This window comes from Eptesicus fuscus, chromosome 7 (assembly GCF_027574615.1).
Source record: "Eptesicus fuscus isolate TK198812 chromosome 7, DD_ASM_mEF_20220401, whole genome shotgun sequence".
NCBI lineage: Eukaryota > Metazoa > Chordata > Mammalia > Chiroptera > Vespertilionidae > Eptesicus > Eptesicus fuscus.
Window position 1 is genome coordinate 99,554,192 of NC_072479.1, and position 12,706 is coordinate 99,566,897.

At 36.3% G+C, this 12,706-nt stretch overlaps 1 protein-coding gene across 15 annotated transcripts in view; it reads right to left on the reverse strand.

Moving 5' to 3' along the window:
• The window catches only part of RBFOX2 (RNA binding fox-1 homolog 2), a 251,098-nt gene that overhangs the window by 22,805 nt on the left and 215,587 nt on the right, over positions 1-12,706 (reverse strand). For 9 of the 15 annotated variants that reach the window (XM_054719474.1, XM_054719467.1, XM_054719476.1 and 6 more), the window contains 2 exons: positions 10,802-10,948; positions 9,695-9,748 (listed from right to left, as the gene is read on the reverse strand). In XM_054719474.1, coding sequence (XP_054575449.1) covers positions 9,695-9,748; positions 10,802-10,948 — 201 coding nt within the window. The remainder of the gene's footprint in view (positions 1-9,694; positions 9,749-10,801; positions 10,949-12,706) is intronic. The other 6 variants (XM_054719477.1, XM_054719475.1, XM_054719468.1 and 3 more) reach the window with 1 other exon arrangement.

Here is a 12,706-nt window from a genome sequence, read left to right on the forward strand (position 1 = left end):
AATACTGATCTCGTGGTCAACAGAGAACAAAATATCACAGTATGAAACTGACATCAGCAACAACTCAGCAATATGCTCCCGAAGTCACATTTTTGGACCATGCATATTTTGTAAAGGGAAATTAAATCCAGTAAGAGAATAAAGAACTGTTGTGGTAGTAGTAATAATAATATAATTATCAATAATAACAACAATAAAATAAAACATAAAGCATGTGAGGCCAGACCAAAATTAAGGTATACAGTTACTCGGGTTAAATTATTCAACCAAGAATCCGAGTATTTTTTTAAAATGTCCTACTTTTCTCTCTCATTTCATGCTGTTAATATACGTGTTCCTTTATGTAATACTAAGAAAATACTTCATTATTCAATTATTCCCTAGTAACTTCTACACGAAAACTGATATTTAAGTATAATCATTTTGTAATGAGATTTTTAAGATATCTAATCATTTGAGCCCCCACTTTGCCTCCTGCTTGTACCACCTTGGAAACAGGACAATTTAAGACATAATCTTGATGTCTAATTCTGTAGGTATTGGGTGTGGTAAAGAAAAGCACTCATGTTTGTCTAAGCAAATGAATTATCACTAAGCAGTGGTCAGTCAATGACATTTCTTCAGTGACAATTTTAAAAGACCACACTGGCACATAGAGTAAAAATACAGGGGTGGGCAAAAGTAGGTTTACAATTATAAGTACACAAAAGTTTATTCTTGTATTATTTAACTAGAGGCCCGATGCATGAAATTTGTGCAAGAGTAGGCCTTCCTTCCCTCAGCTGTCGGCACCAGCTTCCCTCTGGCACCCGGGACCTGGGCTTCCCTTGCAGGCCTGGCTTTGTCCAGAAGGATGTCCAGTATAATTAGCATATTAAGCTTTTATTATTATAGATTAATAAAGGCCTGGTGCACCAATTCATGCACAGGTGGGGTCTGGTCAGTCTGCCCTGATCTGGGCCGATCGGGCTGGCTGACCGGGGGAAGGGGCCACGAGCAGTTGGTTGGCTGATCCCCGCCCCCTGGTTGAAGGGACAATTTGCATATTAGCCTTTTATTATATAGGATTGTATTATTTTCCATACGAACAACTATAAGACTACTTCTGCCCAGCCTTGTATGTTCACCTTAATTTCAGAAAATTGCTTATCCAAATTTGCCTAAGTTGTACAATTTCTGACACCTGCATCTGCTACTAAATGTATTAGCGATTTTCCACATATGGAGAAAAAAGGAATAGTCAAAAAGGCAAAGGAAATGAGATCTACGTTAGTGACATCAGTTGCATACTATTCAACAAGAAAAGAATACCATAAAACAGTAATACAGTTGCTACCTTGAATTAGGATTAATTTATTTGTCCATTGTAGATACTGAACAGCAAAAACCCACGAAGCTTTATTTCACTACGTGGACAAAACAGGAGACCAGGGAGCTAACCCACTTTACTGTTTGCAGTGTATTTGAAAAGACTGCATGGGTTATAATCATACTGTTAATTTCAACATCAGCAGGATTTACTATATTCTTATACAATTTTTTCATATAGCACTATATCTGTTTTATTTTAGATGCAACTATAAAATTTTCTCAAGTTATTTACATCCGTAGAGTGGTAAATTCTTAGAAATTTCTGGGAAAGTCCTCATTTCTCAATAGCTCTAGTGTTCCTCTAGCATTCTTTAAACATCCCATTGTAGGACAACCTGGAACCCTTTGTTACTCAAGTTCTGTTTTACAGCTTATTACCTTGAGTTCTCCTGTATACACAAAACATGTTCTTAACTGAGATGGTAAACGGTGTAAATTTCTCAATAACATTTTATAAAGGCAACTCCATCATCTTAAAGGATCGGATCGCTCAGCATTCTAAAAGATTATATGGCTGGGCAGCGAAGCATGGAGGATTCCAATGGATCATCTCTACCTTCAATTTGGATATCACCATAAACACCCTAGAAGGTGCAATGCTAAGCTGATAGAAAATTTTCAACGTATGTTGGCTTGGGATGGAATATTACCGGTAAATTAGTTAACACTTCCCTTAAAAAGAAATAAATGTGTTGTAAATATCAATGGGAACACATTTTAAAAATCAAATTTTGATGTTAGTATGTATAGGTATACAAGAGCAAGTTACTAATTAATTCCACCATTTGTTGTCTATAATAGATCCGCTGGAGACAGGAAACCAGGTCTCCAATTCTGGAGAATCCTCCAGAAAGTTAAACCTTTTAAGAGAGGTCACAGATAGCGATGAGTTTTATATCACATTTTAGAAGTATTATTAGCTGTAATCCAACTGTTTGCTACAGCCTCATATATTTTATGCCTTGGATAAAATTAATAAATTAATACTTACATAATGAATTATGTGCATACTAAAGCTAGGTTTTTAATTTGAGCATTAAGACTATTACCTATATACATATAATCATACATACATAGATGTTTGCCTTTTAAGCAAAACCATGGGGCAGAAAGGCTAAACCTGCTGGTTTCATTTAGAAGGTAAAGAAACTGAGTCAAACTGAGGTTAAGTACTCAATAAGCAACAAGGCTCAAAGCATCAATAAGGCCTTCTTTCTTCCATGTAGCTTCTTCCTATGCTAATGGTGAGGAAATTAAAATTCAGCCTTGAAATCCAAGTTCAGTATTCTATTTATTAAACTACATTAGTTCCCAAATCCTTTAATTTTCTTCCTCAAATCCAACTGCTAAGTGTGCTCCGTGACTCTCCTCTCTGGATGTGCAGGCAGGACACCTGGGACATAACTGCATCTCCCACAGAACACAGGGCGGTGTCACCAGCACGGACACTGTGCGGTCAGCAATGACCAAGGTGAGCACCTGGTGTAAGATTTCTGTCCATAATGACTTTAATATTCTGGAACAAAATTTCACCTTCAAATGCTTTAAAATTGTTTTTAAAAGAAAGGTGCTTATATGTAAAAGGAAATGCTGATCAAGACACCAAATACATGACAATAAAGCCATCTTTACAGACATCTTCACCCAGGCCCTCGGTCCTAGGGTAAGAGGAGGAAGGCCTTGGCAATGCTTTGGGAGCCCTGATCTGAAACAGAAAAAAGAGCCTTTCTTTCTTTCCTTTGAAGATAAATAGACCTTGTGGCAGGAAGAATAATGCCCCCCACGCCTTGTCCTAATCCCTGGAACCTGTGAATGTTACCTTACAGGGCAAAAGGGCTTTGGCAGGTGTGATTAATGATCTGGAGATAGGGAGAGTGTCCTGGATTATCCAGGTGAGCCCAGGGTAATCACAAGGGAAACAGGAGGGTCAGAATCAGGTGGAGCAGCCTGAGAAAGACTGGATACATCTGGAAAGGGGCTGTAGGCCAAGGAATGTGGGCCGCGCCAGAAGCTGCACAAGGCATGGAAGTTGATTATCCCTAAAAATTACTGAAAGAATGCAGTTCTCCAACACTTTGATTTTAGCCTAGAACAGTGGTCGGCAAACTCATTAGTCAACAGAGCCAAATAGCAACAGCACAACGATTGAAATGTCTTTTGAGAGCCAAATTTTTTAAACTTAATCTTCTTCTAACGCCACTTCTTCAAAATAGACTCGCCCAGGCCATAGTATTTTGTGGAAGAGCCACACTCAAGGGGCCAAAGAGCCGCATGTGGCTCGTGAGCCGCAGTTTGCCTACCATGGGCCTGGAAAGAACCATTTTGCACTTCTGTCCTCCAGAACTGTAAGATAATAAATGTGTGTGGTAGTAAGCCACCAAATTTGTGGCAAGTTGTCCAGAAGCAATAGGAAATTAATACACCTCATAGAATTAAAAGTCTGATTAGGACGGTGAAACGCATGACAACATTTTTAATGTATCGGCCTTAAAATGCTTTTCTCTTATGTTGAAACGTCAAATGTAATTTTCCATCAACTCAACTTAAGGTTTGTTTATCTATCACATTTACAATTTTGTTTCAAGAATATTAATTCAAATAAAGGCTGAAATTTTGTTTTAATGTACTATGTTCTTCAATAAAATGTAACATTTTTGAAAATGTGCCAGGAATTGAGCTAAGGATATTCACAGATTATCCAGGCTCAAAAAGTTACTAATAGGAAAGTATGCTTATATGAAATTATGTTTTAATGTGCCTTCATTCTTAGAAATCTAATTCACATTAATAAGTCAGGCCATTCAGATCTCTTGCTTTCAAAAAAATTAGTAAAATTATGTCCAATCCTAACATTTTCCTTAGAAGAGCTTTAAAATGAGCAATATATTAAACAGGGAAACATTAACCAGTCTGATTAGCTTCAAAGTCAAACTAAGGTTTAATGTCAAACTCTTAAGAGAAAATATATCAGGAATGTAAGAAAATAAAAAACAGATAAAAAGTAAACCTTTATTTTAAGAAATCGTGTTGATATGTTTGTCAACACCAGCACTATCAGACAGAAATATAACACAATCCACATATAATTTAAAACTATTACTAGCCACATTAAAAAAGTAAAACTAGGTAAAATTAATTTCAATAATGTATGTTATTTAACTGACTATATACAACTATGAGTGAGATGTCTGACATTCTTCTTGTGTGTGAAGTCTTTGAAATCAGTGTGTATTTTACACTTAAAGCACATCTCAATGTACACCTGCCACATTTCAAGGGCTCAACAAGGCCACTGTGCTGGACAATGTAGGTCTATGTGCTTTATACTTTTACCTACGGTTCTCAGTTCCCAAAGTCCTTCTATGGGAACAAACTAAACACACCTGTGTCACATTAGTGATTACCAGCTCTCTTTTGGAAATCGAGGAATACTGTGGTTATTGGTTGTGGTTAAAGCTTCTTCCGAGTGTGACAAAATGTTATCACCTGCCTTGACATCATCAAGGGCATAGAAGCCGAATAACTGTCACCTTTTTAGTCTGGCCTCAGACTGCAATAAATAACAAGCAATAGGATGAGCATTGTGAAAGTACTTTTTAATTTGTATAATCTTTGAATTTTTCCATCTCAGAAGAATGAGAAAGAAAATTTACCATGTAACTTTTTAGGGAGAAATCAAAAGCAGACGGTTCTCCTGGGTATGGCCAGAACACAGAAATTAAAAAATAAATAAAAGAAAAAGAAAACTAAAACCCATAAAATGGTAACAAAAGAAAATAAACTAAGCCCTTAGGAAATACATGCACTGTTAATGCAGTTTTAAGTACAATGAAAACCATTTCATCTCAGCATTACCTGTCAATTTTACTGAAAATTACAAATGCTGACTTAGTGCAATTTCAATACAGTCTTTTGACCATATTTATAAGTAAATAAATAATCCTTTTTTTCCATGAAACCGAAAGCCAGGGAAATAGGGGAGAAGTTAGAGCATAATACGTATGTCTGAGGAATGGAAACAGAGGTTTTATCTTCTCTAACTCCAGCTTAAACTTTAGCCAAACCAGACAGATCTCCATCATTCCAGAAATCCACCTGTGAGAAGGAATAACACATCAACTAAAAATTTCCTAGCAAGCTCAATAACTGTTGCTGTGCTCTATTTTGCGGTCCTTTCATCAACTTAATAACTGGTACCGTCTGAAGAAGTAAAGAGCTCCTACACATTCAGTATTATAATACATACATGTCCTTTCAAGTGACAACTCTACCAGAAGTATGTTGAAAAAACTTTATGAAAAATATAAATGTTAGCATATGCGTACTTCTTTAATAAATTTGATAATTATCACAAATTGTTATAGGGCTGGATGATGATGAACAGGATGGTGGGAAATCTAAATTTCAACAATGGAATAAACTTTGAAAAGCAACAAGTTTGCAGGCTCTAAAAATGTCTAGCAGAGCCAAAACCGGTTTGGCTCAGTGGATAGAGCGTTGGCCTGCAGACTGAGGGGTCCCGGGTTCGGTTCCGGTCAGGGGCATGTGCCTTGGTTGTGGGCGCGTCCCCAGTGGGGGGTGTGCAGGAGGCAGCTGATCGATGTTTCTCTCTCATCGATGTTTCTGGCTCTCTGTCCCTCTCCCTTCCTTTCTGTAAAAAATCAATAAAAAACAAACAAACAAACAAAAAAACATAACAAAATGTCTAGCAGAGAATGCAAGGTCAAGAGTACTGGGGATGGAACGGGGTGACCCTTACTTAGAGTTCTGTTTAAGATTCTATGTGAGAAAAAAAGACTGGAAGGAAATATATGAGAATATTAGTGAATATTCTCTTTAATGAGCTACATATGCTTTTTTCTATTTCTCATTAACATCTTGTTTTCCCTTTATAATCATTTTTAAAAGGGTGCTTTTTAAAAGTTGTCACTCAAAGGACAATATAATTTACTGTTCAAACTGGCACTTTACGGAGAAAAAGGGACATTATTAATAATTATGTTAAGACAACAGGCATAAAAACTGGGATTGTCCTAGATAAACCAGGACATATGGCCACTCTACATATATCTTCTTGTTTATATTAATTCTGGGTTATGTCTGGTGAAATCTGGAGAACATAGCTACACATGCCTGTATAATCCTTTTCTAGATTCTGTTTGAGTACCTTAGTTAATATTTTGGCAGGGGTACCATTTTTCATCATATATCCTAATTGAACACTTTCAAAAGGATAGTCTATCTTTGTTTCAGTTAGTCAAAGAAAATTAAATACAGCTGACTTTATATTTATACAACGGACTAGGGAGTAAAAAGATTTTTTTAAATGGCATGAAATAATTTAAATGCGTAGTGTGCACGTGTAAGCATGTAAATGATATATATTTGTTCCATAATCTAGGTAAACCAAATGCACAATATGAAGGTCAAAGAAGAAAAAAAAAAGTCAGCAACAAAGGGACAATTACTTCCTGGAGCACAGAAATTCTACTCTGCAGGCAAGCTGTAAAGGTGGAGTGTTGGCAGGCAGGAAGGGATGGGCATGGCAGCATCCAGTGCCCACTTACGATTTTAGGTAGGGATATTCTACACCCCTGGGCTGAAAGTCTCATTATAAAAAATAAAACATGGCAAAGAGTTGCTTTTTGTTTTGGAGCCATTTGGTTAAATACTGTTTTACATGTAAGTATTATTTATCTCAGAATTAATTTGTGACTAGTTATTCCATTACTGCTTTAAAAATTTTTTCAATAAGGCTAATTTCTGTACAGAAAGCACTCTTAAAAGACTGAACGACTCTTAACTGAACAATAGGACCACATAAGATTCCTTTTCTCAGGTTTCTTTCAAGACATGTAATTTTATAGTCAACCCCAAACATATTAGAAATGAGAAACTAAACTTAATTTTAAAAAAGAAAAGTACTGTTTAATTTATCTTCGGTGGATTCCAGAAGAGGTATCTAGGTTTGACTCCAACATAAATCTCTATTAACGAGCCTAAAACAGTTCCAGAGGAGCCCATTCCAGCAAAGAATTTTAGTTAACAACAGAAGGGCAAGGGTGAAAACGGGTTTTGTACCAGTCCTTGTAGGCAGATTCAAGACAATCCCAAATTCTGTGCTTTGTTTTACAACATTTACCAATTAGTAATAGTCTGTCTTCCCTTCAGCAGCCCAAAGGGAAAGGGGCAGTGAGGACGCAGCATGGAGCTGAGAGGCAGTATATGCTTTTAGATTTCCCAAAGAGAAGAGGAAGACTTATGTCATTTAAAATGAAAATTATAGGGGAGAAGCAATTGAATCGGGTAAATTTAAAAATCCTTGGAGTCAATGAAAGAAGCCTTAAGAAAGATCAATTTCCTTTGCTTCAAAGAATTCAATCAAATTATTTTCTTGGTAAGGAGCCTGATGAAATTATATTGGGCTTTCGGTTGTTCAAGTCTTGTTAAGGATATTTTAAGTGCATACACTTAAAAGCCAAAAACATTTAAACCGCTACTTTAGATAAACAGTGTAGATAATCTTCACATATTTATTTTACATTCATGTGCTTCTCATCTCTAAACCATTGTCATTGTTTCACCTTGTATCTAAAAAGGTCACAAAAAATAAAAGCAAACTATATGACAAAGAAATAGAAATCCATTGTTAGGAAATTACAAGCATAGTTTTACTGGTTACAGTTTGAATTGATTTCACTTTAAAAATACTTACCAAAGAAGTGCTGGAGAAAATTCTGTATAGGCATAGTAATCTTTTTTGTTTTAACAGAAAACTGGAAGCTTAGAATATAATTACCTCTTTAATATTAAAAAATAATTATTATGGCAAAAATTAAACACTTTTAGTGTTGATGCATTCTATAAAGGAAGGGAATAATGATCAGGAGCATTCCAACAGTACATATATTTGTATTGGTACAGATGGGGGCAGCAGGTATATAACTCTGTAGAGAGGTGGTATTAATTTGGAATAAGAAATTAGAGAGATAAATACTAAGTTAAATAGAGCAAATAAATGAGTTTTCTCAAATTACATTCTTAGATATTTAATCAGAGCCAAGGGCTATTTTCAAAGCTCAGTAGAGCTGACCCAATGAAAATTAATTAAAAAACTGGTCTTGCCGAAACCGGTTTGGCTCAGTGGATAGAGCATCGGCCTGCGGACTCAAGGGTCCCAGGTTCGATTCCGGTCAAGGGCATGTACCTTGGTTGCGGGCACATCCCTAGTAGGGGGTGTGCAAGAGGCAGCTGATTGATGTTCCTCTCTCATCGATGTTTCTAACTCTATCCCTCTCTCTTCCTCTCTGTAAAAAAATCAATAAAAAAAAATATTTAATTAAAAAAAAAAAATAAAAAACTGGTCTTACCTAAAAATGACAGTAGAATTGAACATAGCAAGGTAAATATTTGTAAGCTTGGCCACAGCTGATTGTGTCTGTGGGGTGTACTTAATTTGTTAAGGAGGAAGAAAACTTTCAAGTAAAACTTCAAAATTCAGTTAATCAAATCTTTTCTCATAATGCCATTGTAAGACTTTACCATTCACTCATTCCTAATAACACCGTTGCTCATTTTATTGTATACTAGTAAAAATTCTAAATCATACAGATTGGGAATTTAATAGTGAATTATTAAGGGAAAATATTTTAATTAAAAATATTTCAGTTCTTGTATAGAACACATTTCGAAGAGAATACACATCCCAATTTGCACACTGTTACTTCTTTAATTCTTATGCCAAAAAACTCACTCGCTGTATTCTGCAGCTGGCGTGTATGGCTTTAACTTAGAGGAGGAAATCAGTTCATAGTGAAGTCCTGAGTCACTATACTCCCTGTATTGAAGTCTTGTCAAAATTCATTCGAAAGAGAGAGCAAGTTAACTGAATAACTGAAATATTAAATTTGGTCTGAGCATGTCATTTCAAAGTTCTATTTTTAAAAGCTGAATTGTTCTGATACTTCAGAATAGAATTTTCATAGAATTTCACTTTCTTTGGTCTTCTCTCTCTTCCTTTAATATAAGAAGCTTAGGGCACACTGAAGTCTGATGAAGGACTGGTCCTACATCCTGTTTTCCTGACTGCCACACTCTCCCCTCCAACTCCTCTTGCTTCTATGCCGTCACTCTCCTGATTTAGGTATCAAGATAAAGTTTGGCCATGTGGCAGCTTATTTTTAGAGATAATCTAACCCAAGCTAGACAGCTGGGGATACTTTTTGCAGGCTTGAAAAAGCTTAAGTTTTCTGACTAATTACTGTTTAAAATAAAACAAAACTAAAAAGAAACCAAGCTGACTTAATGCTGAAATGGAGCTTACCTTGGAGCCACGTTCATTAAAGATTATTTCTACATCTAGGATTTTGCCAAATTGCTGCAGAGACAAAAATAAAAACATTTGTTTATGGTCGGCTTTTTATCTGCATGCTTTACTTTCGTCTGAAAAAGAAACAGGTCTCCCCATCCTCCATCCCCCCAAAAACCTATTTAACATTAACATCCATGTTTCTATTTGTTGGTAGGTCCCAATACCCGTTTCTGAGTTTTCCTCACCACTGAGCTGAGCATTTCTCCTTTTCCACTTGGTTTTCAATTCACTCACTCATGCATCACCCCCCTCTGTATGGTGGCAGCTGTCTTCAGAATATATTCAGAGAGTTTTCCTATGACATGCCTCTTCACACGGGCAAGAACTAGGGATTTTCCCCACGACAGCTCTAATTTTTAAATGTCTCAGTTTTAAGAAGTAAATCCCATGTAGAAAGATTTGAAGGCTGTTTTGCTTCCCCTTCATTTTTCTTTAACTTATGAAAGTAAATCATGTTCATTATCACCTCCAATCCCACCACCTTAGTTCTGGTAGACAGCTTTCCTGGCTCTTCCTTAGGCATGTATAGGCATGTAACTATTTCCACATGTACTTTTTTTTCCCAATTTAATATACGATGAACAACTTTCCCAAATCTTTGCTCTTACACTGTTTCTATGATTGATTTGGGGAAGAATTAGACAGCTGGAAGAACACATCAGAGGTAGCAAACTAACACCCAGACCTGATTTTAGATATTGGTCTTGACTCTGTTGAGTTATAAGCAAGAAAGTGAAAACAAAACACAGGTACTATCTGCTTTCACAGATATTGTATCATTTAATTTGCAGCACTCTGAAAGGTGGTAAATGCTATTTATCCTGATTTTAGCACTGGAAGTCTCACGTCCAAGCAAATGGTCACCTTATTTATGTGAGAATTTGCAAAGCTGGTGCCTAGTAGACAGGTGATAGGAAAAGTTTCTGATGAAAATATCGATTCATCCCAGGATCTTCCTCAATCTACTTGTAGTTTTATCCTAAAGTACTAATGACTAATAATATGTGGTAGATTAAATTATATTTTAATTGTAAACTCAAAATGACTTCAGAGACTTACCCCAAACATCTGTCGGAGATCGGGGTCCCGGAAGCGGAAAGGGATATTAGAGACATGCAGCCGTTTAGGGGTAGATTTACTCTCTGAATTGTCACTACTTTGTGTCTGTGATGGCTGGCCATCTGTCTGTGCTCCGCCTTCTGTCTGCTAAGCAAAGAAATAAACAGTGAACAAAAAATTAATACAATTAATTCACAAGAATTATGTAAAATACAATCCTCCTCCACCCAATCATTCTCAAACAGTGTTTTTAGGCAAAAATTACTGTTGTCCTTCTATGAGAAAAAACAAAGAAAAATGTTATCTATGTTCAAAATGCTATAGTTTACAAATAAAATTTAGGTCTTTTGAATATCTACAGCACATTAGTAAAATGGGAGAAACAGAAATACTAAGTGACTTGCCCAAGACCACATGGGATACATTAGGATAACTGAAGATATAAAAATAGTACCACCATGGCCTGTGTGGCTCAGCGGCTGAGTGTCCCTTAGTGCACCAAAGGTTCAATTCCCTGTCATGACACAGGCCCGGGCTGTAGGCTCGAGCCCAGTAGGGGGCGTGCAAGAGGCAGCAAATTGATGTTTCTCTCAAAAAAAAAATAAAATCAATAAAGACATATTTAAAAAAATAACAAATAAAAATAGTACCATTACTCTTAGATTCTTAGTAAAACTTTCTATTTTTTAGATCTTCTTGTCTTGAAAATGAAGAGTCTGTTGTACTAGTTGTGAAGATCAATGCATTTCTGGTCTATCATTTCAGGAAACAAAGGAATATTTTTATATTTTATTCCCTCTATGAGTTCCAGAGTTTATGACTACTGGGCTACCAACGTATTATTTATACAGAGGAGACTCTTGGTGACAATGGCCACTTTACTTAAAAACTGAAGACACTTCTTACTCTGAAAGCAGTCTGTACTTCCCTCCCTAATTCACAAGAATCCAGGTAACTTCAGCACATACACCAACCTTCGCTGCTCAGAGCAAAGTTGCGTTGAGAAAATTTGTTTGGAAAGGCTTTAAGGGAGCCTGACTAATCCACTACACACATATAAATGATAGATTTGTATAGATCTACAGTGCAAGTGTGTGTGAGAGGGCATTTTTAATCATGAGTCTCTTTTGCAGCATCCCAGACTTGCGTTCATCTAATCACCCCCTCCCCCAAGAAATCCTCAAAAATGTTGCTATGTTGAGAAACACTTTGGACAAATATCTAGTAGGTGTGATATATCCTAAGCATTCAAAAACCATTTATTTTGAAGCATTCACCTGGAAATTTCAGAACCTTGTTTTACTCTGATGTACAAGCCAAACCTGAGCTCATTAAAACCAACATATTTTAAAACAGGGATGGAACCTACTATTCTTATTATTTCAGTAGAATTAGAACTGAATCCCTAACCGATTCTTCTGGGTGACACAACAAATCCTTCCCCTTTGACCCAATGTTCAACTAAAAACAAAACAAAACTGTGAATCAGAGATACTTTTCTTAGAGATGTTAGCAACTATTGTGGAATGAAGTTTGAGACTTTAAAATATAAAGGATAATCAGGAATAAACTCCGAATGAATACCAGCTTTTCAAGTGTCAATCTGAGTGATGGCAGCTTTTATCTCATTCCATTCAGGCCTTGCAGATGGCTTAAATGTGCAATGATTCATGTGATATAAAAATAGCAGAAATAGGAAGAGCCATGAAGCAATGACCTGCAAAAACGTAAGGTTTTCAATCATCAATATGGGCACAATGTAGACTAAACAAAACAAATTCCGTCTAAAGAAGGAACTCACTAAGTTACTAAAACCGCATCACGGACACCAAAGCAATAAGCAAGAGCACCAATTATAACGAATGCTTATCAAGAACCTTCAACCTTGCCTCTTACATCTCACAG